This window comes from Barbatula barbatula (assembly GCF_947034865.1).
Source record: "Barbatula barbatula genome assembly, chromosome: 1".
NCBI classification, from domain to species: Eukaryota; Metazoa; Chordata; class Actinopteri; order Cypriniformes; family Nemacheilidae; genus Barbatula; species Barbatula barbatula.
In genome coordinates, this window is record NC_136766.1 from 35,870,918 (window position 1) to 35,888,989 (window position 18,072).

The 18,072-nt window shown below is 39.4% G+C and overlaps 1 protein-coding gene across 1 annotated transcript; it reads left to right on the forward strand.

Annotated features, from left to right (window-relative positions):
• The first annotated feature begins 291 nt into the window (after positions 1 to 291).
• Positions 292 to 11,746, forward strand: ppp1cbl (protein phosphatase 1, catalytic subunit, beta isoform, like). The gene is made up of 8 exons (XM_079463444.1): positions 292 to 397; positions 7,376 to 7,507; positions 7,610 to 7,840; positions 7,924 to 8,028; positions 8,120 to 8,191; positions 8,748 to 8,899; positions 10,839 to 10,973; positions 11,228 to 11,746. Exons 1-8 carry the CDS (start codon positions 346 to 348, stop codon positions 11,333 to 11,335), a joined length of 987 nt encoding a protein of 328 aa, XP_079319570.1. The 5' UTR covers positions 292 to 345; the 3' UTR covers positions 11,336 to 11,746.
• The last annotated feature ends 6,326 nt before the right edge of the window (positions 11,747 to 18,072 follow it).

Sequence of the window (18,072 nt, forward strand, 5' to 3'; positions counted from 1 at the left end):
AGGTAATAATTATTATTTTGGTTTATTTTGTTTATTTCGACGTTGGCTCTTTTGTGCCTGGTTACATTTCGAATGGTCAGTTAATAAAAAAAGAAATACAATACAATTCTCGGACTATACTGTTCATTTCCAAATGTTTATATTATTGAATCAAGTTAATATCCTCTTTGGTTCTCTTTTATTTGTCAAAATAACTGTTTAATTTAATCGAGTCACAGTGTGACACAGACTGTTCTTTAGTGATATCCAAATGAAAATAAAAGTCCCTGTTGATAATGGTTCGGTGGTTACGAGGCCCGCGCATCGGGTGCGCGCGCAGGCGGGCGGATCTGCGTTCGGTCAGTCATGGCGGAGGGGGAGCTGGACGTGGATTCTCTGATCTCTAGACTGCTCGAGGGTGAGTGATGGACTGATATTGACATCTGTCGGCGTGTCTGTGTGTTATATGAGTTTATCTTTCATTTATATGAGCCACTATCACACCGAATATGCGTGTTTGTGAGTAGATATGTGTGTGTGTGTGTGTGTGTGTGTGTGCGCGCGCGCTCGGCCTTCGGGCGCCTCAACAATAACACACACATCGCGATACACAATAACACACAATAACACGCTCACAGGTCTCTACATACAATAACACAAGATCTCTCTGTGTGTTGTCGTGGGTTATTGGCGTGTGTGTTGTTTGTTTGTTATTGTCTTAAGTGAGTGTGTGTGTGTTGTTGATTTTTCGTGATATAACTGTAGGGTTTACTGCAGGATGTGTGCCAGTGGTCTCGTCACCATTTACATTTTGTGACGTGGTGACCAGTGACATATAGAACATCGTGGATGTATTTCTGAGTAAAACACGATCAGTTGATTGAGAATAAATCTGAATATATATATATATATAACCTGTGTTTCATACAGTAATGTGACTTAATGTGCATGATTGATAAAACCACAAGAAATCTGCTAAATGTTCATTTCCTTCATTTAAATATGAGATGATGGGATGCAGTGTTGGTTGCTATGGTCATGAACTCTGATGGAGCCACAATGACAGGAAGTAATCACGTCGGCAGCATGATTATTATCTTTAGCGATACACAATAAATGATGGGTCATATTGTTAATGTTATCGTATCGGCCGATTATCAAATCTAGAACGATATATTTCCTTCAGCCGCTCACAGTTCAGATCCAGCACAGTTCTGTCTTTCTGTCGTCATCTCTCACTTACACTGTTGATGTAGAGACAGTATTTATCAATGTGTGCATTATGAATCAGAGACCTCTTCGATATTTGGCTATGAAGAACGTCTTTAATTTGTTTCTTAAATAAAAACGATACCAGAACAGTTGAAATAATCTTTAACAAGTGTAAAGTAAGCTTTTTACATGATTTTTAGGGAGGAACTTTTTTCTTCGGTCAATGTTTTTAAAATCCTCTGCCCACTTTTTGCCTTTTGTTTTAGTTTCAGAACAGGTTATATTAATATACTGTATATCTTCCAATATATCGGTTATCGGCTTCCAATGTTAAAGAATCATCGGTTATAGTTATCAGCCAAAATATACATGTGTGTATCCCTGATTATTTTGTATTATAAAAAGTTTACATATTTTAACATATTATTTTAATATTGGTACATCTTAATTGAATTGTCTTTGTTCACCTTTATTTGTAAGTCCGTATATGATAAGTATTATGATGTGTTTTCAGTGCATGGAAGCCTATCGCGTACAGCCGATATACATATTACACATTTATTTTGTCATGCAGTTTTTATTTACGGGGCGAGCACACTGTTCTGTCCTCAGTTCAGATCCATGACCTTGTGTGTGTGATGTATGTGTCAGCATGTGTTGTTGTTTCATGTGTGTGTCGTTGATGTTTGCGCTGGGAATGGTCCAGAAAGCAGTGCTGAAAATGCCACTCGAGTCCTTAAATGGTCACGTCCACTGCGGAAAAACAAAAGAGCGCTGAAAATAGCCAGGACTGTTTTTCATCAGAACACACACACACTTGGTTTTCTTAACACAAACTACACACATCGACTGGGATCTTTATGCTCTTATATAACATCAGTGAGACAGGAATTCCTTCTGGAAGCCGTTTAATACAGTTGTGTGTGTGTGTGTGTGTTCATGTGGTTTATTGTAAAGAAAAGCTTGTCATCATTTGTCACGTCATTGTAAACCTGCACGAGTTTCTGAAAGCCGTCTTAAGGTCACATCTCTCTCACTTGAGCTCATCTCATCACAGTCATTCTTGTGTGAATAAGGAAGTCAATACATTTTCAGAATAAACGTGAACTTGTGTTTGAACGCATCTCAAGGTGTGAGTTCTTGAGACTGAAAATGAGAACTTATTTCACTGTAAGGAAATACAGTTTTTTTATTGATAATATCATTGAGATCTGTTCTGGGTTGTGTTTGTGTGACACAGTTTATATTGTGTGTTATGCCCATATATGGTGTTGTGTACACACACACACACACACTCTGGTCTGACCTGATTCTCTAGACGAATGTGTTCATCTGTCAGAGATCATTGACACACACCAGGAAACACAACGAGACTTCAGAATCACTTTCAGTGCTCAGAGTCAGTGTAGATCAGTACAACATTTTCAACAATATCTCAATGAACACAAACACATTTTTCATTTGAAATGGTTTAATATAACAGCAGTTTCACTTATAACATGACTGAAAATGTCCACTGTAGTGTGATCAGGACGTGAAGCGGAGGGTCTCACTCAAGGGGATTATTTCACCATAACAGACGGCTGCTTGTACATTATTCCGCTTATCTCACGGCTACTTGTCACATGGACATGAAATGTGAATTTAAAATATTTTATTAGCTCATTTTTACAGAATGCAGCCCTTTTGGTTTTAAAGAAAGAAACGGCATTAAAACGTCACAAACAGGCAAATTTACCAAATCATTTGTAAATATAATGTCATATGTTATTCAAAGACATAAGATGTGTGTTAAGGATCATTGTCATGTTGGAAACATGCGCGTCGACCAACGGCACGGAGTGATGGTAGCATCTGGTCTTTCAGTATCGAGCAGTACATCTGTGAATTCATGATGCCATCAATGAAATGCACCAGCAGCACTCACGCAGCCCCACATAAGGACACTGCCATCCCTATGCTTTACCGTAGGCACCATGTGTTCTTCTTATGAGTGAGTATTCCTCACCTTTACAAGCCATCAGTTCCAAAAACATTTATCTTACATACTGTGACCGTACATACTGAATTTGAAGAAGCACGTTCTATATAGTATGAATACATTTGGGACATGCTGCGTCCACCATGTTTTATGGTCATGTGACCCGTATGCTCTTTCACCTGTGACCTATAAACAACAACCTACACGTGAGCGTTGATAAAAACATCATTTAGTCACGAGAAATTCATTTGTTGGCACTTGGATTAAAAACGTACGTCCACCTTAAAGTTTTCTGCTATATTCATTTGATTGACTTCTGAAATGTGACCGTTGCTCAGCTCCCGTTGCATCATGGGATAGATAATTGTCCATCCCATCCACACTCATGATTGTCAGTGGAAGTAGTCGACCATCCGGGTATTTCTCACCTACTGTTGCTTAGGGCTGCTCGATAATGACAAAAATCATAATCACAATTATTTTGGCCAAGATTTAAATCATTTAACAAAAGTAAAAAAGCTTGAAGTGAGCTGAAAAATGTATGTAAAGAAATATCAGTGCTGAAGCGCTGTAAAGGAAAGGTGTCATACTATAAGAAAAGAGAGGATCCTTGCTTAATGGAATCCGGCACAATAATAGTTTACCTCTGTGATTTAGTTTTGTAGTTGTTGGAGGCCGATTAGGATTCATGTTGGATGAATTGCAGAGCTCTACTGTTGCTGCATACTGAGGTTTCACACATACTCTTCATAATCCTTTTCCACTACTTTATAGTTTGCAAGTAGGCCATTTACTTTCATGTTAAACAGATGTTATATAAAACGTAGTTTTTGTATTCATCGAGATATTGTCTAAAATGTTCCTTTTCAAAGGGGGTGGTACTCATCTACGCTGATCACTGTATATACAGACCGCATTCATCAGCCGTTGTGAATCTGTCTGTCTGTCTTGCGCTCTGTTCGTTTCTTTCTAATATCTCAGTTCTGTCTCTTAGTCGGGTCATATTTGGATCTGCTGTATGTCTCTGAATGAACTCCATATATGACTCGTGTATCTGTGAATGTCAGTAACGCTGCTGCTCCATATTAAGTCATTCTTGTCTTGATAGGATGTTCACACAGATTGTACCCTTGTTGTGCGTCTGTGATTCGTATGAAATGTGAGACCTAAGGGTTTATTTAAGGAAATATAAACATTTAAAGTGTTTTTAGGAGGATCTATTGACAGAAATGCAATATAATATACAAGACTATTTCTTCAGAGGTGTATGCATGGAGCATATTTCATTTTGCACTCAATCATAAACTCTTTCTCAGACTAGTTTGTCTTGTTTTAATAATGAACTAAAAGATCGATATTTGGCGCAGCGTATCGATTCACGTATCGCACGGAGAAGGAGGACGATACATCGCCATATCGATATATTGTCACACCCCTACTCTATACAGTGCCTTGTAAGTGTATTCATCCCCCTTCATTTTGTTCACAATTTGTGAAGTTGCTGCCTTATTTGAAACCACTTTAAATGATTTTTTTTACATGAACCACATGCACAATAATGTCAAAACAAAAAACTGATTAAGAACTTTTTAAATGTATTAACACAAAAAAACTAAAATAAGTACATTGTGTTAGTATTCATACCCTTTGACTCCGTAGTTGGCTAAAGCACCTTTCCAGACTCCGATCTTTTGGGTATGAAGGATGTGACGAGTGTTTCACATCTGCATTTGGCAATATTCTGCCATTATTCTCGATCTCAGATCCTCTCTGTCATGTTGGATGGAGATCATCAGTAGACGGATATTTTCAGGTTTCTACAGAGATGTCCAGTTGGCTTCAAGCATTAGCACTAGCTGGGCCACTCAAGGACATAGACAGACTCTTGCATTGTTTTAGCTGTGTGCTTGAGAATGAACCCTGTCTGAGGTTCTGAATGCTCTGGGCTAGGTTTTCATGATCATATCTCTTTATTTTGTGCTGTTGAGCTTTTCTCTGCAGCTGAAAGACACCCCACATCATGATGCTGTTTCACTGTTGAGATGCTACTGTAGAGGTGTTGAGCAGAGCCTGGTGTTCTCCAGACATGATGCATGATACTGACATTCATCAGACCAGTGAATCTTGTTTCTGACAGTTTGAAAGATGCGCTGAAGTACTTTTTGCATATTTCTTCACAGAGCCAAGGCTTGAGTCTGGCCACTCGGCCTTATGGCCCAGATCAGTGAGGTGTTGCGGTGATGTTTGTCCTTCTGTAAGTTTCTCCTGTCTCCATCTATATGATCATGGAGCTCAACCAGAGTGATCATCAGCTTCTTGGTCTGCGCTCTAACCAAGACCGTTCTCCATCAATGGGTCAGCTCAAGTCAGAGATCTGGTGGTGCCAAACCTCTTTCATGAAGCTACATGCTTTTGTGAACCTTCAATAAAGCAGAAGTCTTCTCCGGATCTGAATCAGTTCCAGGTTAACTCCACTCGAAGTGTAGAAACACGAACAAGCAAAACTTATTAACTCTTAACAAGAGCTCAATTTCAAGTGTCCCAGAAAAGGGTATGAATACTTACTTAATATATAAATACATTTTCAAAATTGTCGCAACTGTGGTTTTTGTTTTCTCTTTAGTGTGGATTAATGTATTTTTATTTATTTAAAGTAGTTTAAGAGAAGGCAGCAACATAACAAATTGTGAGTATAATGAATGGGAATAAAAGCTTTTGCGATGTTTTGTAAACAGACAAACAATCTCCGTCTCTCCTGTGGTACAGTGGTGTCTAACCCTAACTCCGCATGTTTATTCATCACGGAGTAAAAGAGTCAAAGGAGACCCGCTGCGGCAGCCGACGACATCTTTTTGTTCTGTGGTGGTCACCGTCTTGTTTGGACTGAGTGATTCGTTGCAAGTCTATAATACAACGCTAGTGGCCGCCATGAATAAAAAAACTCCACCTTTAATGCATTTTGTGCAATATGCTTTATTAATAGGTTTTTAATTCCATAAATAAATCTAAATGGCAAAAAACATTTCTTAAACGTTGTGTACGTTTGTAAAAACTGCCTTTTTTATTGCAATTATACGGAGGCATTTTAGGGACATGGTGGTGGGAAAAATATGAGAGAGTGTTTTTCATTAAACATTCAAACGGCTTGTTGGTCTGCTCCGTACATTAACAATGGAGCGGTTCATAATTGATAGTCATTAATAACTTAAATGTTACACACTGTAGTCTCACCTAATTCCAATTACACATCAATGCTCTCCCGCCGAATTTAAACTGGTTTTAGTTATTCTACAGTATGTCGAACTGAAGTTCATGACAATGTTTAGTAGCCACACGATCGGTCTGGTCTCAGCAGGCTCCCTCCTGACATCAATACAATGCTCGATTTGTGGGAAATTAAGTTGAAGTTCACTGTTAACGTTAAATAGAATGATGTCATTTGTGTTATAAGAACGGGAATCCACGACCAAAGACATGTGTTTATGTACGGAGCGAGTCTCAAACTCAGCCAACGGGACATTAAACATGAAGGGTTTGTTTACGAGAGAACACAATGTTTCTCAGGGCTCCGTACATTAGGCTAGGTTGTTAAAATCTTGGCTCATTTTCACTTTCATTAAGGCTGTGTGAATTTCCACTGAACAAACTTGAACAATTTGCTTTGATTTATTTTCATATATTTAGCTCCCACTCATTGTGCTATAGCCTTCCCTGCGTTCCTGTGCCTCAGTACTCTTCGTTGTTCTGCATTTACCAACAAAAAAGTTACCAACATCTTTGTCATTTCCAAAAAGCAACAATATAATAGCCAAAAGAAGAGAGATTATTTGGCACTAAATAAAGGAAGATCACATGTTCAGTGTTTTTCCAGCATCTCTCTGTGATAAGGGCCCGTCCGTCTGTCTGTCACTTTTTCCTTCTGTTTGACTCTCTGTTCTCGCCTGTCCGTCCGTTCTATACTTGGCTGTGTTTGCGGCCAGGTTGATTTGTGTTTGAACACAGCTTACCACAGTAAAATATGTGTCGCAGTCAGTCTCTGCTCTCAGATGTGTAAAGGGCATTCACACGAACAGCTCCAGTGCAGTTGGACGGCAAACAAACAAGCACGTTGAGAATAAAAGACTGCTGATGTTACGTACACAAACCCATTCATCATGATGATGAGTCATGTTTTCATTCACGCTGATGATCTTTGTGTGTCAGTGCGAGGATGCCGTCCAGGGAAGATCGTTCAGATGACGGAGGCGGAGGTTCGAGGCCTGTGTATCAAATCCCGTGAGATTTTCCTCAGTCAGCCCATCCTTCTGGAGCTAGAGGCTCCGCTCAAGATCTGCGGTGAGTCTTACACCCGCCGCTTTAGCACATCATCGCTCACACCTGCACCTGCCCCACCCCTACGCCCCCACTGCCCCCTCACGCGTGCCCCCTGTCTCTTAGGTGACATTCACGGGCAGTACACAGATCTTCTGAGGCTCTTCGAGTACGGCGGTTTTCCTCCAGAGGCAAACTACTTGTTTCTGGGTGACTACGTGGATCGAGGCAAGCAGTCGCTGGAGACCATCTGCCTCCTGCTGGCATACAAGATCAAGTACCCGGAGAACTTCTTCCTGCTGCGTGGAAACCATGAATGTGCCTCCATAAACCGAATCTACGGCTTCTACGACGAGTGTGAGCACACAAAGGCCCGACCGAACTTCATAACGTTCACTCCATCAGTGCGCTAGTGTTAACGCTGTGTTTTCCCTCTTCAGGTAAACGCAGATTCAACATCAAACTGTGGAAAACCTTCACAGACTGTTTCAACTGTCTGCCCATCGCTGCTATCGTGGATGAGAAGATCTTCTGTTGCCATGGAGGCAGGTTTACGTGACATCGCTCAATCGAACGAGTCGTGTTGGCAGAGACGATCTCTCACTCAGCGCTCTTCTTCTCTTTTTCCTTTCTAAGGTCTTTCTCCTGATCTTCAGTCGATGGAGCAGATCCGACGCATCATGAGACCTACAGATGTTCCCGACACAGGTGACATGCGAACTGCACAGTGTACACTGCGTACTGTCTAGTGTTGTCTGTAGGGCTGTGCGATATTGAGGGGAAAATGCGATATTTGATGTGCGATATGTTATTTATTTCAATTGTATTCAAATATATGATAGAAATGATATAACCAACATATATTTCACATTATTTCAGGAAAAGAAAGCATCACTACATCTTGTGAAAGTGAACAGCCGTGTTTTACTGTCGTATAAACAAATCTGACGACATTTTGAAAACAAACTAAAATAAATCAAACAAATTTGTCTTTTTGAGGTGGATTGTTGATTGACTTTGGTCAGAACACACACACACACGCTATCATGCGCACACATCACACATATGCCAACTAACATCCTCCTGACAGATAGATACTATACTATCAGCATCCACATAAAACTTTTCAAAGCATTAAATAACTCATTTATCACATGTACGATATTTCACAGCCCTTGTCTGTATGTGACGTGTACTCTGATCTGAATTCAGTTTTGTGTAGTGTTTTGCTGTGTGTAAGTGTGAGTTTCCCGTGTGTTTTTAGGTCTCTTATGTGACCTGCTGTGGTCAGATCCAGATAAGGACGTTCAGGGGTGGGGCGAGAATGATCGCGGGGTTTCGTTCACGTTCGGTGCGGATGTGGTGAGCAAGTTCCTGAACCGTCACGACCTGGATCTCATCTGCCGGGCACATCAGGTAACGTCAGGAAAATAAAAGTTTACGTCATCGTGACATCAAAACTGACTATTCACTTTTATGAAATTCTGCAGTGTGTATGACATTTTTTTGGTAACATCTTTGCAATGAGGTGCTATTTGTTAACTATAAGTTCATGCTTTGGCTAACATTGTTTATTTCGGCATTGACTAATACATTAAAGTAATATGAAAAAAGCAGTATTAGTATTGTTCATCGTCAGTTAAACTCAATGGTTGTCACTGTTAACATTACTTAATGCACCATGAACTAACATGAATAACTGTATTGACATGAACCGACATTGAGGAGGAAAAACTCAATTGTTCATTGTTAGCTAATGTTTGCTAATAGCACCTTATTGTAAAGTGTTACCAATGTGCCCTCGTAATATTTAATCGCTCAATTCAAACCGCTCTACTTTTCACATTGATTGAGTTTTTAATGTTTCCACCGTAAAAAAGATGGAAGACTTGTCTTCACTTCCATCCACTGTAGCCGTAGTAATTGACCGTAGCTGACACCTTGGGCTGATGCAGTAATGATTGTAAAGACGATCGTAATCCCCCTTTTTATAATCGACAACAAACATTATGTGGCACTGACCTAACTTGCGGTTAAGCTCCACAAAGAATTAATAACTGTTGGGTAGTTTTAATTTCATTTACCCTAATACAACTGAAATGCGATAGAATAATAATATGAATAAAATCTTAAATACATTTTTATATTTTAACCAAATACAGATGGGCAATTCCAGCGTTATGGATGTGACATAAAAACACCCTAAGAATGTTTTCTTTTACAAATATACTGAACCATGTGTTTATATTTGACTAAACCCTTGTCGATAGAGTTGAAACATCAGAAGAATCTCCGTCTATGTACGAGTTTTCTATTGTTAAAAGGGAAATAAACATGCGATATGAACATGAGACGGTTTTTGGGAGACGACAAGCTTTGTAGGATTTCTGTGAAATTGAATGCATAAACCAGAAGCAGTAATACCCAACAAATGGAGAAGAGATGCCTCTTTATAGAACATCAAATAGTGACTTTATTTTCATGTGTCCATTTATTAGGAATATGAACCGTTAGGGATGTGACGTGAAACCTGAAAATGACAAAATCATCAAATAAAAATACAAAGAAATGCTTTAGGGCCCTGAAGAGAGACCTCACGTGGGTATTTAAACCACCAAATGTTGACATCTGTTAAAACCTTTGCTTAAAACTTTATTTGTTCATGGTAAGGTTGACGTTTTCATGGAAGTGCCCAGACTTCAGGCCAGGCGAACGAACACTCGGACATGGGTCTGTGTGATAAGAACTAGAACAGAAAACCATCTCCAGCTAAAATGATTTGAAGGGAAATTTCGTTTGTTTACATGGAGAGGGAGGAGAATAGCAGTCAGACACCAGGGGGCGACAGAAATACACACCTGATGATGACCACGACACATCAAACTCATCACTGACCAGTTTCACAAATAAAAGAATCATTTTAATGCAAGCTACCAATACATGTTTTATTTAATGACTTTATGTGCACTAGAAAGAAATATGAGGGAGAGATTCTCTGCATTTTATTCAAAACATTACCAGCAAACAGTTTATGCCTTATATGGTCTGTACTGTTATTCTTTTTTGAGAATAATTTTTAAGCATAACAAACCTGCATATTTTTACTTCTTACGTTCAGTTTTTTTAACTTGATGTTTTAACTATGATCCACAAATCATCATAAACCATATTTTTATTCTGGCCCCTAAAACCACTGTTTCAGTAGCATCTCTCTCTCCTGTGTGTGTTGTGAATAAATGTCTTTCAAAGCTCTTTTATTATGTTCATGTATTTGTGTGTGAATCATGATTTTCTCCTAAAATACAGCATGACATCACTTCCTCTGCTGACACCCGTGTCGTGTTTTATTTGGCAGGTGGTTGAGGACGGTTATGAGTTCTTTGCAAAGCGGCAGCTGGTGACTTTGTTCTCGGCACCGAACTACTGCGGCGAGTTCGACAACGCCGGGGGGATGATGAGCGTCGACGAGACCCTCATGTGCTCCTTCCAGGTCAAACGCACACAAGACGCCTCTTTGATCCTTAAGGCTGGATTATACTACATTTGCCCAGATTTTCAGTCTGCAGATTTGATCGTGTAGTGTGTGATGCGCTGTTTTTCTCAGCAAACCTTTCAAAAGTCTGCAAGTTTATTTCGATCTGTTCAGAGTTCATGAAGTCGTGTAGTGTATTCCAGCCTTTACACGCATTTCCAGATCGAGTTTATGAGCTCTTTTGTTCACTCTCTTTGTTGTTGCGTTCTCAGATTCTGAAGCCGTCAGAAAAGAAGGCAAAGTATCAGTACGGAGGGATGAACTCGGGCCGTCCCGTCACTCCGCCCCGGACGGCCACGCCACCTAAAAAGCAGCGATGAATGAAAGATGAGACGATGTACCGGCCATGAAGACTCGCTGCAGTTTCTCTTGACAAAAATACAAACAATGTAGTTACAAAAACTAATATTATATTCCTTTTGATTTGATTTCACGCTCTCTCCGGTTCTGTCTTTAGTGTGGCTTTACGTCTGCTTTTCATGTTTGAACCGTCACCATTTCCAAAAGTATTTGAGATGGATGGAGGACAAACACGTGTACGCTCACATATCACAGTGTTTCATTTGACTTCATGTTGTTTTGTTTGCTCTCACTGTTGTCTGCTTATAACCCACAGAAGGATTGACATTGACTAGTTCTTTTCTAGTTTCCTCCACTCACTGTTGATATTAAACGTGGAGAAATAAACAGTAACATCTGGATTTTCAGTAAATAAAGTATAACAAACCTTTTCTACTGTGACGGTGGTGTTTTTTATGAATATCATCTGAATTTATTCAATTATTTATTCTGAAAAGCAGTTATGATGAAAATGATGTGGTTTCAAACACGCATGTATCCCTGGACAACAAAACCAGTGTCAATTTTTTGATATTGTGACTTACGTCATCTGAAGCTTTGATGCATTTGTTAGGACACAAATACGAATTTACCGTAGGATATTACTAAATATTCTCCTTGAACCTGATCTAAAGTCAATATCCTAATCCAGGGCCTAAAAGAACAATCAAGCATAATGTATTTTTGGCTATTAGCTTAACTGTTGCCGTGCTACTCAAGACTGGTTTTGTTTTCCAGGGTCACATTTATATTTTATATTTGTTGTCATTTCCCATGATGTCACTGGCCACCAGAGGGCGCTACGTATTGAGAGAACCGCACTATGTTTATTTCTCAGTGAGTCCTATTTTATTTTCTACTGTACCATCAGACACATTTTGATCATTTCCACCAGACGTTGACCTGTACACTCTTATAAAATATGAACCGAATCAACCTTTGGCTTATAAATCAGTTTACATCGGGTGGTTGTTACTCAGCCATTGATTGACACAACTCCGCTTTTATTGAGTCTGAGTTACTCATTTACATGAATTACATCATGTGTGCTACATTCCAGAACACACACACATGTGTGTCCACACCTTCATGACATAATGCCGTGAGCTCAACAGTGTTTATTTCACACAGCGGCCTGCAGAGGGCATCGGTGCCACAGATCACCTTCAAACAGGTCAAAGGTCGCAAACAACCAGGAGTCACATTCTTCAGTGAGGTCACTCATACCTGAGCTACACAAACCAGAGCGCTGCGTGATGCACGTCAATAACTATCGAATGAAAATAAATAAACATGGACGTATGTGTGACCTGCTTTTCTCTTCATCCCTGACGGGTCACTCGATTCCATTGATCTAAACATGACACAGTTTCTTACCGAAGGACTTTTGTCATTGTTATGTTTTCATTGTCAGGACAGATGACAGAAGCGTTCATAATGTAATACAGTCATCTATTACTTTATTGAGCAGATGATACCAAACTTTTCAACTTTCACAATTTCTATCCAGTAAAATATTCTTCAGTTTGGCACATGACGTGGATTGGACATTTTTTTGAAATCATCAAACATTGAGAAATGAGTCATTGTTTGGTTGTTGTAGCTCATTTCGTGGCTTGTTTTGTCTGTTTTTATCATTGAAGTCTTGCGGTCTTTTCGTGGGCCTCTGGTTGACAAACACTGCAACAGTATAAATGTAAATAGAATACACTTGAATGTAAAAAACATACGATCAAGGCTGTTATGCTTATATAATATAGATAATATAGATATTGTAATGAAGTGTGTTGTTCTTTACGTTGGGAGAATATCACATTTGGATCAGTTTCAGTGAGAAATCTGACTGAGTTCACACGTCATTGTGTTAATAACACAAGGTTGTGTGTTGGATCTTAGGGGATTGCAGATACCTGTGTATAAATGTAAAGGATAATGCAGTGTAAGTCTCTTTGGATAAAAGCATCTGCCAAATCCCTAAATGTAAATGTACACATCCAACTACTGTCTGTCTCTCCAAACCATCAGTGTCTTAATACACAAATAACATCTCAACCCGTTCATGGGCAAAACTCTTTATGATCATAAACACACACACACACAGTTTTTCCTGAACACAAATTCAGACGTCAACAGACACATCTGAGGCTTCAAAAGAGCCAGCAGGGGTCGAAGAGCTGAAGGAAGTGTCTAGGGTGAGGGATGTCTGGGCATCTCTACTTAGACTGCTGCCCCCGCAACACGGCCCCTGATAAAGCGGAAGAAAATGGATGGATGGGTTGCAGGCGTTCTTATTAAATGGGCTTTGATTCTGTTCCCTTAAAGAACTTCTTATGGGTACTCTTCTTAACACCTGATTGCAATTCTGACAAAATAACATTACCATTGATGTCGCTAGTCCTTTGTTGAAATTACCCTTATTGTCTTTTTCACTAAATGCTTCATATAATAGTACATAAATGTGTAGTGAAATCAAACAAATCTCGTTCTTACTGTTTTAGCTATTTACTATAATAAAACCAGGGTGATTTTAAAATATCAAAAATGACGTTTTTGTTAGCTAAGCAGATGTTGATCCAGAAATCAATCTTATATGCTCATGTGGTTTTCGTTTTCCTAAGCGGACACAATTCACACCGGGGCCGAATGTTTCATGACAACATTTCGTAAAGTGTCTTCTTTCTACAGTATTTTTTCTCTTTTATTTCACTCACAACAACAATTTTAACAGAATTCTGCCGTGTTAAAGTAGTTTAAAACATAACACTTTGTACTATAGTTAAAGTTATAGAGTAAAGGTCTTCGCACATACAGTACGAAACATTCGCATGCGGTTTTTCACATTTGGCGCTTGTTTGTACGATGTCTCTGAATTGTCAAAAAGCCTCTCGAAATGCTGCGGATGCGGAAAAGGCAAAAAATCAAACCCAGTCTGAATTATTTTATGACGGACGGAAACATAGGAGGCAGTGTGTAAATGTGATTGACACAACATGAGGTCGTATTTATTTTTTAACGCGCAGAAATTTCTGACGCAAAATTCACCCTTAATGTGCAAAGGCCTTAAAGTTGAAGCTGAAGATATTTGGGCTATTTTTGAGACAGTGTCAAATGATGTTGTGAGTGAATAGAACACCTTTACTTTCATGCCTTTTATTTAAGTGTGCTGAAACTAAAAAGACAGCGTGGAAATAATAGCAATGTACATTATGCTAATTTTAACGACTATTTAAAAACATAGATTTACATTACCAGTGTTGGGCTAGTTACTCTGGAAAAGTAATCCATTACAAGTTACTCATTGCATATTCAATAGTGTAATTACATTATTGTACAAATGAATCTTTCCAAAACATATTGAATTACTAATGACTTTTTGACACATTTATTACACACAGTATTTAGTTTCAACTGTAATTCAATTACAGACAAAATAATCAAATATGCTGCATAACGGCAGTCGCTGTTTCTCTTTGTGGATGTTGCAGACAGGAATGTGCGGTTGTGTGGCCTGCAGACAGACGTAAATCAAGTGGTGAGTGTTGAGCTTTGTGAGGTCAAAGGTCAATGATGACTCGCTCAACCTTTCAGTAAATGATCAACACACACAACACATTCGTGTCCAGATGTGTTTAAACGTGTCTCGAACTGTAATCTATTCATTTGGATTTACTGACACGAATTTCCCCCTTTCTCGTGTCAGTCAGCATGACTTTCAATGGAATGTATTTTAATCTTTCTATGTATATGTATAAATATATCAACGCAATCTGATGGGAATTCATAGCTATTATACAAGTGGCTCATTCGTTTCCTACGATCTCGTTGGTATGATTTCTTATGATTTGACTTTCGCCCGTGGCGTTAGGTTTGGGGGCGGGGTTAGGGCAGACATTCATCATTGTTTTGAACATCTTGATATTTAATATAATGATTAAAGTTTATTACATTTAATAAAATAATTTCATATATTTAAAATAAAGCACCACCGTCTAAAACCTTCATTTCGTTTATTCTCACAAACACAAAAAATAAATGCCAACAAGAACAAACACAAGTGTAAAGGTATTTACGGTCACTCCTGCTGAGTCTAATCAAGCGGTCGTCACGTGTTGTATCATGGGAAATAGTGAGTGAGTGAGCGAGGACACATGGAATGAGTGTGTGTGTGTGTGTGTGTGTGTGTGTGTGTGCCCCCTGCAGGGCAGCACCTGTGTGAGGTGTTGTGTGACTGTGAGGGTCACAGGGGTGTATTGTGTGGAGGAGAAAAGGCTCTTATGTGTGTGTGTGTCTCTTCACACATGTGTTCAGTCAAATCAAACCGATCTGTGGAATCTTCAGCTGTCCACAACATCAACATGCTGTCTAATACAACAGCGCACTTCACATCTACACATTTGTTAGCAGTTGCTTTATTCCTGTAACAGCATTTGAACACACAGATAAAGATGTTGTCCTCACACACTAAACTTCATGTTCATTTATTATTGATATGAGTGCAGCACATGAACTGAAAAACATCATCAAATGTTTTATTCATGCACAGTTTTTTATCTGTGAAGGACAAAGAAACACACAAAAACTTCATTCATTCATTCACACACACACACACACACACACACACACACACACACACACACACACACACACACACACACACACGCACACACATGCACACATACGCACATACATACAGATGCGCAGAAACACACAAACTCACACACACTTTCAAACACGCGCATATGACACACACACGCATGCACACATGAGCACGCACATACATACACACACACACGATAACACACGCATGCACACACAACATTAAAACTCATTCCAGTTCTGTGATATCTTCTGGATGTCTGACGGTGTTCTGATATTTCCTGTTGATGACATCATCTCGAGAGGTCAAAGGTCGTAGGCTCACTTGTCTACATCACAAGCCATTTAAAAGAGTCAGAGCAGATACAGACAAACTGAAAGATATCTGTTGTGAAAGCAGAACGCAGCAGATATCTGAAATGTGAAGCTCATCAGCGCCAGAAACATGTTCAACTGGATCACAGTATCGTCTCTGAGCGCTGAAACAATGACACAACCGTTATCAGAGCTTCAGATCAGACATCAAACACACCAGATGAAGACCAGTTTAAAGATTAGCACTGGAAACATTCACTTTACCAGCCCATCACGCAAAGTGTGTGTGTGTGTGTGTGTGCCGATGTATCCTCAGATTATTTCTGTTGGTTTGATTTACAGTGTGTCTAAAGAAGAACACACAACCAAACCTTCTCATACACCACAAAAAGTCAGACTGAACACACACACACACACACACACACACACACACACACACACACACACACACACACACACACACACACACAGAGACACACACACACACACACACACACACAGAGACACACACACACAGAGACACACACACACACACACACATCACACACACACACACACAGAGACACACACACACACACACACACACACAGAGACACACACACACACACACACACAGACACAGACACACACAGACACAGACACACAGAGACACACACACACAGGAACACACACACACAGCCACACACACACACACACACACACAGACACACACACACAGCTCATTTGTGAAATCACAGAGGTGATGTTTTGTTTGATTTCTAGAACCTGACAGATGAGTTCAGAGAATGTTCTGTGATGTTTACTCAACGTCATGTTGGGATTAAACTCTGTATTGTGTGAATTGAACATGTCCATGCGTGCAGCTCTTCTCTGTGTGTGTATTACAGTTTATTCAAATTGCTTACACACTATTTCTATGGCTGCATTTCTCAAAACCCTAAACACAATACCACCTAACACACACGCAAAATGTCACACATGTCTTGCAAAAGCAAACACGTCATTGAAAACTATTTTAACTCTTCTAAAAATGTTATTTTTGCGTAATAACTCTGCACACAAACGTACAATGATTCGCCACACACACACCAAACTACACACAGATGTGAACAATGTCAAACACGTCTCTCTTGCACAGGAGTTTGTCACATACACACTGTATTTACAGGAAGGGGATTATGAGTTCATCTCCTGCTGATCTGCGTACAGAGAAATGAAGAGTCTATCATTTATATGGTGGATTTATTCTACAGTAAATGTCTGAGCCAGTCTCTAGACCCTATAGTCCTACAGAACATCTGTGACGGAGGCTAAAACTCCAATGTGCTGCGCGACACCTTCAAGATTCACAGTCCTGACACATCTCCATCAGTTACAGGTCAATAAACCCACCATAAAAATGATAGACCCTTCATTTCTTCAACAACAAAATCAGCAGGAGATCAGATCATTATTTCCCTACAGTAGACTTTCACTATAAACAGTTTGAGAAACAGTATCAACTGAATATAAATGATTTATATAAGTTTACAATAAGATAAAGAGTAAATATGTATGCTTCATTACTTTAAAATGCTTTATAAATTGAAGTTTGTTTTTATACGAATGTAGTTATATACATTTTTGTGAACACTGACAATAGAGAATCTATCCATTCAAGTTGGTATTTTGCTTTGTTTTTCGGGGAACTTCCCCTTTAACTGCTTTACTTTTGAAAGATGACCGTTGCTTAGCTCCTGTGGCATCATGGGATAGAGAAGTGTCCATCTGTTCCACGCTCACACATCTCGGCCGAAGCAGTAGACCG

What these genes read in the sequence shown, in the direction of transcription:
- ppp1cbl (XM_079463444.1), top strand. Translation starts at nt 346, where the DNA reads ATGGCGGAGGGGGAGCTGGACGTGGATTCTCTGATCTCTAGACTGCTC. An exon ending in GATCTCTAGACTGCTCGAGG is followed by an intron (nt 398 to 7,375) that starts GTGAGTGATGGA and finishes TTTGTGTGTCAG; the next exon opens with TGCGAGGATGCCGTCCAGGG. An exon ending in TCATCTGCCGGGCACATCAG is followed by an intron (nt 8,900 to 10,838) that starts GTAACGTCAGGA and finishes TTTATTTGGCAG; the next exon opens with GTGGTTGAGGACGGTTATGA.